Source organism: Peromyscus californicus, unplaced genomic scaffold (assembly GCF_007827085.1).
Source record: "Peromyscus californicus insignis strain IS unplaced genomic scaffold, ASM782708v3 Scaffold_3__1_contigs__length_106647218, whole genome shotgun sequence".
Lineage (NCBI taxonomy): Eukaryota > Metazoa > Chordata > Mammalia > Rodentia > Cricetidae > Peromyscus > Peromyscus californicus.
Genome location: NW_026294551.1, coordinates 57,681,001 through 57,695,342, shown reverse-complemented (window position 1 = coordinate 57,695,342; position 14,342 = coordinate 57,681,001). Strand labels below are relative to the sequence as shown.

At 41.9% G+C, this 14,342-nt stretch overlaps 1 protein-coding gene across 2 annotated transcripts in view; it reads right to left on the bottom strand.

Moving 5' to 3' along the window:
• The window catches only part of Myocd (myocardin), a 95,571-nt gene that overhangs the window by 57,738 nt on the left and 23,491 nt on the right, over positions 1–14,342 (bottom strand). For both annotated transcript variants that reach the window (XM_052758956.1, XM_052758957.1), the window contains exon 2: positions 2,448–2,513. In XM_052758956.1, the coding sequence (XP_052614916.1) occupies positions 2,448–2,513 (66 nt within the window). The remainder of the gene's footprint in view (positions 1–2,447; positions 2,514–14,342) is intronic.

Sequence of the window (14,342 nt, the reverse complement as noted above, 5' to 3'; positions counted from 1 at the left end):
CTGCCAAAGAGTGGCAGTTTACCTTTAACTAGGTATATGTGACGATTTAGAACAAGCCACTAATGTGGCCATTGGTCTCGTGTGTAGGCAATTTATAGGAGAATTACAGAGAGAATTACAGTTATTCCACACCATGGGAAAAGTAAGATTTTTCAATAATCTTATTTTATATATACTTAAATTTTTGCAAGTTAAAAAGAGAAGGACCTGGGATGTACTGGATTGTCTTTAGGATGTTTGAAAACTCTCCTAGACCTTCAGTTTCATTTTCATGAATTTTAACTAGAAGTAGGGATTTGATACCATGAGTGTTTCAAACCTCTGCTGAAGAAAAACACCACTCTAGTGAGGAGACTTTGAGGTTTTTAGGAGAGATGAGGAATGGCCCATGGAGTGGTGTAGATCATCAGCTCTACCATTTTCTCTCTTTTCCTTTCCTCTTTCTCTTAAAAAAAATTGAAATGATGGAAGAAGGTCTTCTTGTGGCAGACAATGAGACCCCACTGAGGTAGACTTATTGTCAACTCCCCCGAGCATTCTGAATTCCTCCCAGGAATCGTCTTGATCATTACTGTGGGCCTCTCAGTACATGGCTCTGGATTCTGTACACAGTTAATTATCAAATGGTTTAAATGAGGCTAAATCCAGGAGAAACCGAGCTCTTGGATCTTCTGCCATCATTTGCCTTTAGGCATGCCCTGGCATACTGTGTGGCAGCTCAGTCTCCTATGAGGACTCTGGGCTCACCCACCAGCAGGGGAAGAGACTGGTCCTTTCTCCAGCTTTCTGAAGAGAGCTGAGCAGAACCAATCCATCCCACAGGGTCTGCCAGACACTCACACACTTTCCCACAGCAGGAGCTGCTAGAAACTCTGGTTGGGAGGAGGTGGCTAAACCTTTATCATTTGGCTGAGTCTCAAGTGAAATAATTCATTCTTTGCAGGACTTCCCTGCCCTGAAATTGTCTTGATGATGCAATGGGCTAGCCAAAAATTCTCTGTAAACACTTTAATAGTGTTTTGTTGATATCTACATGACTTGGGCCTGAACATTCCAGACAAGAAAACATTACATCTCCACTCTGTTCCTCCACGGGGAGAGATGCTTAGCTTCCACACCTGACGTGAGAGCCGTGACTTAAACTCTATCCCCGGAGTCATCGATGTCTTGACCTGTCATTTTTCACTTATTTCCAGAGTTACCTCCATAGGCATCAAAAATACTCTTATCCAAATGCCAGCTGTGAAATCCAGGCTCAGCATTCAGGCATGTGGGCTAAATGTTGTTTTAAATCAGTTGTGAACTTGGATGGACTAAAAGGTTCTGGCGTACGTCAGCCATCTGCCCTTCCAAAACTGAGGAGACAGGCACAAGCTTTGAGGGAAATCATTTTTTCTCTGCCCTATCCAGTCTCAGATCCCCGTCTCCCATCTTTCTCACTTTCAGGAGACTGATCAGACTAAAACACCAGACACAAACCCACTGCCTCAGTTTACCAACAGAATGGTGTTGCTGAAGCAGTTCTGAGAGTCAGGGGCCACCTGTCCCTTCTGTGTTTAGGAAAAACTCTAAAAAACGCTTTGGCTCCAAAGCTCCCTGCTGTTCACCGTCTGTATGCTTAGCTGTTATGAAGGCTACTTTTGACTCACAAAAGAAAAGGCTTGCAGACTCTCATTTCTGGGCAGTCCTCCCTTGGGGCCTTAGTACCTATATGTATTAACCACCCTAGTCTGTCTAAAGGACAAGTCCAAGAGCTGTGCACTGAACACTGAAGCCCAGTTCATCAGTATCGTGCAACAATCCAAATTTCTGCGGGTGTTATTATGAACATTGATTGTTTAAAAATTTTATTTGGAGAATTAATATGACCTAGAAGGATTTGAACTTTGATTTCATGTGTCTGGAACACCTTCCCCTGTACTTCCCTAGACAACCAAGAATTAGCTTTAGTTGTTAGACATTTCAAATAATCTTCGAAAACCCCTGATAATCCCTCTTTGACTCATATTTTGGGCAGTAGTTCAATATTATAGTATTCATGCTAGAACAGTATTGCAACTGAATCTTCTAGAAAGGAAATGCTTGACAACATTCAAGTAATTGTGGGTTCAAACAGCTGAACCCAACCCAAGAAGGTGAAAGGAAAAAAATAGCATACATTTGGTACTTCTAGAAGAACCAATTTCAAAAGTGGGAGAAGAATCAGGGATGCCCATCATCCACTGAGTTTACCCTGAGAGTAAATCTACCATATTGGAGTCTTAGCAACAAACCCTATGTAGGTAAGGATAGGGGACAAAACATCCATGGTCTAGATGTTTGCAGATTCAGATTCCTGGGGACTTTGTCTGAGAGATGCACCAATTTAGACTAACTGATCTCTAGGGTCTTGCAGTCTCCCAGCTATCACAATGCTGAGTGAATGAGGAAGAGTGGCGAGTACTCACGTGGTATTAAGCCTTGGTTAGCCAGCTGCTCCTGGGTCCTTCGCTGTTGAAGCCGTAACTGTAAGACTTGGAAAAGCAAGCACGAGATGGTAAGTTGGGACAGAAGGATTACAGTCACATGTTTTCATCACACTTCCCTAGCCCTTCCGCTTTAACGTCCAGAACAGCTCTGAACGCTATTGTCAAGTCCATGTTTATTTCTGACGCAGACAGAAAGAGAAGTGTGAGAGGAGCAGGACGGACGCTCACAATGCTGCGAGCCTACAGAAGCTAGAATGTTGGACTCCTTTGAAGAGACTCCTTTCCCCCCTCCCCGTATGGTGTTTCCCTCTCTCTACTGCACTGTTTCCAAGATGTATTATGACCCAATGCTTTTTGGGTGGTAGCCCATGACTCCAAAGGGACACAAAGCGAAGAAAACATCAGCCTTGAAGACCCATTGGAACCCAGGTCCCATCCCTACCACTCAATGTCCACCTGGGCACACGGCTTACTCTCCTGGAGCCTCGGATTCTCATTTGGTATAGGAGCCACACCTGGCTATCAGGATTGCTTTAAAGCACAATAAAACAAGTGTACGCACGTAGCTCAGCAAAGTATCTGTCAGCAATGCCTCTGTTAGATGCTAGTACTGGGAGACTCTGGGATTCTTAAGGGAATTTAAAGGTTATTGGAACAGTGCCTCTCTTAGAAGAAAAACATATAAATTACCCAAACATTATATTATGTACATGCATTAGATATTCATAACACGAAGATTATGCATAAAACATGTACCTGCAAAATGTTAACATTGAATTATTACAGGATTGTTAAAATATGAGTAGAATATTTACAATCTTCGCCTCTCCCTCAAACACATTCTGCCTTTGGAAATTCAGCTTTCCTCTCATGAATATTCTATTTCCTCAGGAAGATTCTGGCTTTCCATCATGGCCCTTGGCTTCAGTTGTCAGGAATAAGAATGTGTATTTGTCAGCCTCCATCACCGTGATAAAATACCTGAGTTTTGTAAACACCTTGGAGTGGAAAAGTTCGTTTTGGTTTGTACATGCAGAGGTTAAACCAACCCCCTCTCTAATTAAAAACAGTAAACACCGAATAAACCACATACACACACACACACACACACACACACACACACACACACACACACACTACACTACACACACCACATACATATACAACACATACACACAACACATACATATACCACACACAACACACACACACACACACACACACACACACACACACACACACACACTGAAGAATAGCAAACATGAATTAAGCAGATGGCAGAGGGGCCCAGAGCTTGTGGAAAGGACCTGACTTCAGGTTCCAAACTTGGAAGCTTAGGCTTGGAGGTAGCTGCAGTGAGAAAAGTGACAGTTTCCGACAACTAGAACTCCAGAAGTAAACCAAACTCAAACTTCCGGTCAGAGGTGTCAGGGAGTGGGGTTCTGCTAAGTGCTGCCAACTGCCAGAGTGAGCTGAGGAAATCAAACAAGAGGACAGTAAGAGTGGGGGCCCCTAGCTCATCAGAGTCCCCCAGTTTCACACTGGTTCCTACTGTTTCCATGGAACAGACTCTAGACACCTGGGCAAGAGTCAGCTTAGTTTATGCTCGGTGGACGAATTTTCTGCTATGATAAACACAGAACAATCTGCATTTCCAGAAGACTGTGACAGGCTTTGGGGTTTGGGTCCAATGTCCGGGGAACAATGTAAGATTACTCTATTCACAAAGAAACCAGTCGTTGGAACACATGCTAAGTGCAAACAGCAAAATAAAACAAACCCAAATGCTGGGCTTGGGATGACCCTAGTGTTGGGTTACCAGACAAGGACTTTAAAGGGGTGATTTTCAACAGTGTTCAGTAAAGTCAAAGAAGCAACGGTCAAAATGCAAGACAGGATGGGCAATCAGACTACAGCATGTAAAAAGAAACAACACTGGAATACTAACAATGTAACTGTAGAATATCTGAAAAACACTGTTTTGTGGAAAATAGGTTTACTAGATCTGTAAACTCAGAGGCCCATCACACTGAAGGAGAAAAGCAGAGGGGATTAAGTGAGCAGATTCTCAGGGGTGTGTAAAACAATATCCAAACATCTGACTCTGAGGAATTAAGAGTGCCAAAGGGTGAGCAGCGGGAGAAACGGTGGCCAAATAGCATGTTTCGGGGGGTCATGTCAGAGTGAATAGCCACAGGCTTCTCATTGGAACCCCGGGAAGATGGACGATCAAAACAAAGCCAGAGGCCCCCAGCCTAAACAGAAGCACCCTGCAGGTACGAAGGTGGAATCAAGTGATGTTCAGAGAAAGGAAAATAGCATCATGCTAGCTCATGTCATTTCAAGAACTGATTATGGAAATTAAGGCTGAAAGGAAACCTGGATATTCAGGAATAAGAATATTAGCAACACTATCTAGAAAACATTTCAGATTTATTCCTTTCCTATTAATTTAAAGAGCATGTGACTGTTGGGAGAAAGACTGATCTCCACCTGGTGGCGTTTCCAAGACACATGGATGCAAAGCAGACTTGATGGTTATAGAGGAATAGCCCTGCCCTTCTTTAGGCCTTGAGTTTCCCACAAAGGTCCTCATGGCCAAGGTTTGGTCTGTGGCCTGAGTGCTCTGGAAGAGGTGGCGTATTTAGAAAGTAGAACCTAGCAAGGAAGTTAGGTCACTGGGGTATGTGTGCTTGGATGAAATATCGGGCCCTGGCCCCTTCTTTCTATTTTTCTTTCTGCTGTTTCAGATGCGCTTCCTCCTCCGCCGCTTCCTCCTCTGCCACATGCTCCTCTGCTGCATGCTCCGATCATGCTATGCTGCCTTGCTATGGGCCCAAAGCAACAGCACCAATGGATCAAGGACTCGGGCCAAGACAATCTCTTCTTGTTTATATGCTGATTATCTCAAGTACTTTGCAACGATACTTTTTACTAAAATGAGCCTTTGACTATACACTTTGTATAATTTACATGCAGTGGTATGATTTCAATGATAAGAGTTAACAATGCATTTTATAAACCCTAGAGCACCCACTCCCAAAATAGAAATACACCTTTAACAGCCAATACAAGGAATGCTGGCCGGTGGTGTTGGTGTATGCCAGTAGGATTTGCTGAAGGAGGTGGAGGCAGGAGGATCATGAGTTCGAGGACAGCCTGAGCTACACATTCTTGTCTGGTGGTGGTGGCGCACGCCTTTAATCCCAGCCCTTGGGAGGCAGAGCCAGGTGGAGCTCCAAGGGCTACACAGAGAAACCTTGTTTAAAAAAAAAAAGACAAAAAAACAAATAAAAAAGAATGCTAAATTATTAAAAATAACCCAAAGGAAGAAAAAAAAGAGGAAATATTGGAAAAAAGAAAGAGGGACAACCAGAGAACGAATAATACAGTGAGTGACAGCTTTAGACCTCACTGAATCAGTCATTAGATCAAAATTTGCTAGTAAAACACCCAAAGTAAAAGACATCATTAGAATGGGTTTTAAAAGAATGTTATTTAAGCCTATATTTCCTACAATAAATATACTTTATGTATAAAGATTCTGATTAAAATAAATTGAAAAAAGATCTGCCACTCAGAAAGTGTCAAAAAGCCTGAGTGATGGTTAGACTCTCACACAAAATGGACGTCTAGTCAAAGCTTACGAGAAGCCTAAGGCATTTTAGAGGCCGGGGAGATGGTACAGCAGATAAAGGTTCCTGCCACCAAGCTGCCTGATCACCTGAGTTCGATCCCTTGGACTCGCACAGTATGAGATGAGAAAGGACTCCAGCAAATTATCTTCTGACCTCTACATACATACATAAGGTCCCCCAGGCACACACCCCCACTTAGATACATAATAAATAAAAACATTCTTAAATGTGGCATTTTAGAATTATAAATGGACAATCATTAGTAAGACATAGCAACTGTACATGGACAACATGAGTGTCTTCTCTCAACATTTGATTAATCTAAATTAAAAAAAAAAAAGATCCCCAGCAACTCAGAGGAGTTGAGCAGTCTAGGCAATCTTATCCTAGTTGGCATGTATCTTGACTTAGTTACAGAGCACTGCCCCTGTCAACTGCATGACACTCTTTTGAAGGGCATGTGGTACTACTGCATTGAGCCACCATAGGCAACAAATGGTCCCAACTTCAGAAGGGCTTAGATCACTCAGTGCGTGTCCTCTGATCAGACTGCAATTAATTAGCAATCAGGAGCAATATGTGGCTAAGAAAAATATTTGGCTATACACTTTAAATAATTTGCAGGCCAAAGAAGAAAGCACAAGGGAAATTAAAAGTATTTTGGCCTGAATGACCGTGAGTAGAAGATGTAATTTATGGAAAACAGCAACCACCATGGTCAGAGAGAAAGTCAGGTCTACATGCTCATATGAAAAGAAGATCAGCTTAAGATCAGTGACCCAAGATTCTACCTTAAGAAGACAGGAAAGGAGGATGCCCCAAACAATAAATAAAAAATTAATAGAAATTAAAGCAGTGTGGTGGTTTGAATGAAAATGGCCCTGTCTTAGGGTTTTTATTGCTGCAATGAAACACCATGACCAAAAAGCAACTTGGGGAGGAAAGGGTTTATTTGGCTTACACTTCCATATTGCTGTTCATTATTGAAGGAAGTCAAGACAGGAACTCAAACAGGGCAGGATCCTGGAGGTAGGAGCTGATGCAGAAGCCACGAAGAGGTGCTTCTTATTGGCTTGCTTCCCATGGCTTGCTTAACCTGTTTTCTTATAGAACCCAGGATACTCTGGGATAGAACTACCCATTATGGGCTGGGCCCTCCCCCATTGATCAGCAACTGAGAAAATGCCTTACAACTGGATCTCATGAGGGCATTTCTTCAACTGAGGCTCCTTCCTCTATGATGACTCTAGCTTGTGTCAAGTTGACACACAAAACCAGCCAGTACAGGCCCCCATAGGCTCATATATTTGGGTGCTTAGTATCCAGTTGGTGGAACTGTTTGGAAAGGATTAGGAGGTGTGGTCTTATTGGAGGAGGTGTGTCACTGGGAGTGGGCTTTGGTGTTTTTTTCAAAAGCCCACACCAGCCTAGTCTCTTTCTGTGCATGCTGCCTATGGATCAGGATGTAAAGCTCACAGCTAGTGCTCCAGCACCATGTCTGCTTGCTGCCATGCTCCCTGCCATGGGGATAATGGTCTAATCCTCTGAAACTGTAAGTATGCCCTCCAATTAAGTGCTTTCTTTTATAAGAGTTTCCTTGGTCATGGTGTCTCTTCTCAGCAATAAAACAGTGACTAGGACAAGGAGAAATCTTCAAAAAAGAAAACCTATACATAGTAGAAAAAAGCTAACAAAGCTAAAAGGAGATTCCCCAAGATGGACTGATAAAAATAAACAAACTTCTATCTAGACTGATGGAGAAAAGCAGGATAAAATCGACCTATGTTAGGAATAAAATAATGGAATATAACGACATATCATAGACATTAAAAAGGTAATATGAGACTATCATTAAAGATTTGTGCCAATAATTTTAGCAACTCAAATAAGTGGACAAATTTCTTGAAAACTACACCTTATCAAAACAGATATAAGCGGAAATTCTGAATAACATATATTTAAAGAAATTACATTGAAAACCAGAACCTTACCCACCCTGCATACTGATAAACAACTCTAGGGCTAGGTAATTTTGGTAGTGAATTTTTTCCCAAATGTTGCTGTAAGAATAAATTATTTGGGAAGCTGGAGAGACAGTTTTGCAGTTAAGAGCACTTACTGCTCTTGTAGGGGCCCTGGGTTTGGTTTCCAGAACCTTTTGTAAGCCAGATAGTGGCTTACAACCATCTCTAACTCCAGTTCCTGGAGATCTGATGCCCTCTTCTGACTTCTGCAGGCTTCTACATGCATGTGGTATACATATATACACTTAGGCAAATGTGCACATGTGCACACACACACACACACAGATATATTAAATAAATATCTTTTAAAAAGAATAAATTATTTTTCAAGTTCTCCAACAAACAGCCTCCACATTCTATTCATTTCCGCAATTGTAAATAAGAATATTTAGTCTTTCAACATCATGAATTTTAACCATACAAAGAAAAGCATTTAGCACTCTCTGTTAAGGTCAGCAGGTTTAAAGTCTGTTTCAATTCTTTAGACATTAAGCTATTTTAACTGGGCTTGAGTTCAATGAAGACAACAGACTAGAGAAAATCAAAAAAGAGAGTGGCAGAAGTTGATGACATGAAAGAGAGAAATAGAACTTTTTCTCTCTGAAGACTGATAATGTGAGATTCTTCAAGATGCTGTAGAAACTCAGTGGTTCCTTGACAGAAGGAACTAGATCTACATATACATTCCCCCCTTGGGAATGGACCATGGTGCTCATCAGATTCCCAAACAGAGCCAAGGCCTCCGGAGTTTGAGAGCACTAATGCAGAAGTCTGAAAGATCAAGAATTCTTAGAATGTGCATTAGAGTCATGGAGCTGACAAAGTAGTTTGAAAAGGGTGATGAGCTTAATTTTAGATCATCTGAATTTTGGAGGTCCCCGTAAATCATAAATGAGGTGCCTTACTGTCACTTACGTGGCTTGAAAAAGTTCAGATGTCAAAGCTAGGACACTGACTTTAGGTATCATCTTGGCAGAATTCCTAAAGTAATAGGAATAGATTATCCAAGGAAAGAGGTAATAAGAAAAAAAGAGTGATAAAATTGCATTATAAACAAAGAAAAGATGCTTAAAAAATTCCAGGGAGCAAATTAACTCCATGCATCTGGTATAATATGCAACAGTTGTGGAAGTTGACACTATTCATTTTCAAAATCATTTGCAGGTTTTTACCAGTCATGAAGACTGAAAAGCATTGACTCATTAAACAGTATCTGATTGCCCACTAAGTGACTAGTACTGTTCACTGTTAGCACATAATGAATAAGACCTGTGGTTACTAGTCTCATGGCTTAAACATGCTAGGTGGAGAGATAAACTTAATTTCCCTGAATAGAAGTTCATTTTATCCCCCATCCTTTTCTTTTGCTTTCTTTAAGTATCAATCTTGTTTTTGAGTATTTTCCCCCAAAGAGTCTGGTTTTGAAAAGCTCTGTAAATGTTCTGAAACTACAAAATTGCACGTGTGTGTGTGTGTGTGTGTGTGTGTGTGTGTGTGTGTGTGTGTGTACAAGTACATGGTTCTGTTAGATTTCTGGAAGTCTTTGGAGTCTTCAAATGTTAACAATATTCTTTAATTCAGACCTAGTTCACATCTTCTCATGTGATTAGCATGCTGCCTACTGGTAGTGTCCATACAATGTCATAAAGAGAGTTACCCCAAAGCTCAATTTGCATAGGATTGCTTTGTGTAGTGCACTACAGGGCTCCTCCTCCTTGTATCTGATTATTTTTAATTTCACACAGCCTCTATTTCTTATACTGACTCTCTTCTGCATCAGGCTGTCTCCTCTTAAGACTAATACTGCCAGATAGGACCTTGCCCTGCCTTATGATAGTCTACCATGTGGAGCTGGGAAGGCCCATTGAGACAATAACTCTAATTTATCACAAAAATTTTCATTGTGTGGTTAGTAAACCATACAACTGATGTTTACTAAACACTTTCCTGTGTCCACTGATTGGCAGTGTCTTCTTCATTTGTGCAACCTTTAACACCAGTCATGATCTGCTTTTAGGAGCTAAGTTCTAATGTGAGTTAATTTATGTCTTGTACCATTTCTTCTCTTTTTAAGCAGCAAAAGTACAAAATATTTTTCTGTGTCCTGGTGGTAAGCTAAGCACACACTTACTCTTTCTTGTAAATAGCAGAATTGAGAGAAAAGTCTGTATCTATATGAGAAAACAAAGAAATCCTTACTCATAGAAACTAACCTATGAGATATGAAAAAGAAAGTCAAATGATGGAAAGTCAGGGGCTCAGGACCCTCCACTGTGAAGATGGGACTGGCCAGGACTAACACGGCAGCAAGTTGAGGTACTGGAGAAGGCTGGCCTCTACCACGGGCCATGTTCCTGTTTACACCAGATATTTTGGTATAGCAGTCTCATAGACTAAGACATTATTTTCAGCTTAGCTATGTCATATTACTATCTGACTTGTGAGGCTTTAAGCTTATGTGTCATAAACGTGGTAAGCATCGTGAGTTCTCCTGCATTCTCCACTCTTTATTAGTAAGATATCACAATGTTTTCCCGAGTGATTTAAAACCCTTTAAAATGCACAACTCCAATAGTTTTTCTTTTCCTTCTTCGTTTATGTTCTGGCTATCATCTAAGTTGTGAATGGCCATTGCATATTTAGTTCATTTCCACACTTTTATGTTTTGTGATTGTGATCTCATGTTTTTAAAATTAGTTTTTAGTTTAGCACACAAAGTAATGCTTTTCATCATGGCATCTCACTTTTTAAACATTTGGTAGGAAAATCTCTGGTTGAAATTTTTAAAAATCTACCAGAAATAAAATTAATAACTTTAACAATAAAGTTAACAAAAGAAGAAGAATTTCAACTGCTGAATTTTTGTTCACAATCTGTGTTTCTAGATTTTTGAATGAATGTTGCAAAGAAAATTTGTACCATTTACCAGTAAAGACAGGAGTGAGAGTTCTTTGAAATTATGTTTCTGCCTGCTCCCTTTTCCAGTTTTGGTGATGCTGGGGTTAAAATCGGGGTCTTATTTGTTGACCATGTATTTTTTCCTAGTACTTTAAAATATTTATAGGAATGAACCTAGAAGTAGAGTGATTTGGTCACAAGAAATGCAAAATTTGAAATCTTTAGGTGCTAGGTCTCCAGCCTAGAGCCATGCCCAGGGTGAGCTTGCCAGGGCAATCTCTCTGCTCCTGGGTTGCTTTTTCTCCAGGTTTACCAAAGCTGGGAGGTTGCAGGTCAAACCTCAGTGGCTACATCCCTCCCCATGTCTTCTTCACATGGCCTACGCAGAGCTCTGTAGCTTCACGGTGACACCATGCCACCCCTTGCCCGTGCCAGCTGGTGAAGCTGCCTTTCCCTCTGAGCCCAGCCATTGCTTAGTCATTCCTGGGAGTCTTTTTATTCTCTCTCCTTCTTGTCAGCTTGCTGTGGCCACTGGTGACTCTTGAGGTCCTGGCAAGCCCTGGGTGATCCACTGTAGCTAAAAACACTCTCAGTAGAGCGTTGCTTTTTGTCTCATCCTTTTCTCCACTTCCTGCAAACAGCAGGTGTTCATAGACTTCTGCTCCATCTCCTCTCAGGCTTTACCGGTTTCAAGCAGCTTGAGGGGAGAGGACAGTTCTTGGGGTTTTACCCACTTCACCCCAGTGCTTTATGTGAGATCATTAAATAACAACAAAATAATAATAATGATAACAATGACAAATGTTGGTTGTGTGTGTGTGTGTGTGTGTGTGTGTGTGTGCACATGTGCCCTTATTTTCACTAGAGTTTGAAACAGGGCCTTGTGCTTCCTAGGTAAGAGCTTACTGGTGACTGAGCTGTGGTTCTGCCATGTGGTAGTCAGTCTTCCTCAGCTTCCAGAACTAAAGCAATTTGCTCTCTACTTCTGCATCATCATCATCAGAACTGGAAGTCATATGCGGGGCTCAGATTGCTCTTTATTCAGAATTCAGGGGCTACAGTAGTTATTAATAGATTATCCCAGACGAGTGGGAAATTTCTCATGTCTGGTAGGAAGAATCTCATAATTTCCTTAAACTTTCTTTTTTGAGAAGTACTTTATAAAAAGGTTTCCAGATGATCTTCAGAACGAAGTGGCAGGTTCTAGCATTGCAAGTACCTACCTCCCCAAAGGAGGGGAGCCACATATCTTTAATAGTTTTTCACCAAAGAAGAGGCATAGTCCTACTCAGTCAGAGAAGGAGTCTCCTGTGGAATGACAATTAAGTGATGCATATACACATGCAGGTCTAATATAGCAGATATGTAGGGCTAGACTCCTGCATGCATCTGGGGATGGGACTGGTGGATCCAAGTTGTGAATAACAGTGAAAGTACCTGCATAAGCTTGAAGTTGTGACCTGGGAGGTAACACTTGCCTGTGCTCAGGAAGAAGAAGAAGGACCAAGTGCCCTTGTACTGTCTCCTGAGATATTTCTCAGACAGAGAGAAATATCAGGAACGATGGTCATTGTGACATTTTTCCTGTCACATAAATATTCCCCTCTTCTACGTGCCAAATGCTGCTGCTGGACAGGCTTCTCTTGCTGCCAGAGCAAAGCAGCGTGATGGTGCAAAGGCAATGGGGTGGAAGACAGACTCTGCCTGTCCTCCTCTAGCTTAGGCAGAGTGATGGCGTCTTCAAGTTTTAATATTCTCATCTTTAGAGCAATGTGATCAATAGTAGGGGCAGGATTGGAAAAGTTAACCTTTTCCTGAACTCTGCAAGGTTATCAAATAATAGCCTTATGGTAATGACTTGTCTTCACTGATATGGTAGCATATTTTTGTAAACCAGCACTCACAGGTCTGAGGCAGGAAGATTGAGAGTTTGAAGCCAGCCTGGTGGATATAGTGAGACCTTGTCTCAAAAAGCAAAGCAAAAAATGGCCACAGAAGAAAAACTCCCTGCTTGTTTCTGGTTAGGAAATCTGAGGAACAGACACCTCAGGCCACAGTGGGGTAAACAGTCACAGGTCTTTCCAAAAGAAGCATGTCTCTAAGGGGCCTTGCCAAGGGCTACTCTGTCCAGAAGGAGGACACACCATTCTAAGAAGCAGGAATTGAAGGCACGTGTAACCTGGCTCACACAGAAGGCTGGGAAGGCAGGAGGTGGGTGGAGAGAAGGAGCTGGCTCCCATCCACTCTTTCTTCTTCCTGTCTTTCTGATGACTGATTATTTCTGGTAAGGAAATTAAGGGACTAGTCACCAACAAGAATGGGAAAACTTCGGGTTTGGAGGAAGGAGTTAGATAAAAATTACCTCCTCAAGAGTCCTCCAATCATCAGTATGTAGGAACAGGCATTATCATCCCACACCACAGCTCCTGAGCCCCAGAGCTTATCAACAGCTTAGCTAAAGCTGTGGAAGTTCAGAAAGGGCAAATTCTGAGGGAGCTCTGGGACATTTAGATCTGGCCTCATGAGTGCAAGTTTCAAATAGAACTATTTTGATGTGAAAACACTAACTGTGACCACTCTATACTTTGTATGTGTGTGTCTTTTAAAGATTTATTTATTTCATATGTGTGTTTGAATGCCTGCATGTATGTGTGTGCACCCCACCTTCAGAGGTCATAAGAGGATGTGAGAGCCCCTGGAGTTAAAGATGTGGATGCTGGGAGCTGAACTCCACTGCCCTCCTGTTTTCTGCGGGAGAAGAGATCTCTCCAGTCCCATAGTTGAAGTTTTACTGTATCTCCCATGTGGGGGCAGGAGAACTCTTTTTAAATAAAGAATCAGGTGCCCCTGGGACATTTGGCAAGTTTCATGCTACCTGTCCGGTTGGCAACTCAGCATAAGAATTCACTGCCTACAGTATCCCCATGGCAACAGTCACAGGGGGTGCCATTCTCTGTGGAGCCCACAGTCAGCCAGGTAGCTGTTGCGAGGACCACAGGTGATGGTCCCCACAGAGTCGCTGATAATAACACAAGGCCCCTGAGTGACTGGGCGGTGCCAGCATTACACTGAGTGGTTGCTATGGCTTTGGTGAGAAGTGTTGCTTTTCTGAGGATTGCAAAACACTTTATGTTCCAAGCCCATGCTCTCCCTCATTCCTGACAGAGTGGAAAATGTGCTTCCACGGCTGAAATGTTCTTCTTGAGTCTAGCCCAAAGATGACATTTTTAGGAAAGTTTGAGAAGAATCCTGTGGCTGTTACTGAGTCACGGTAGAGTGGAAATGGATCTTGGCTATTTAAAGAGCTTTGTGCT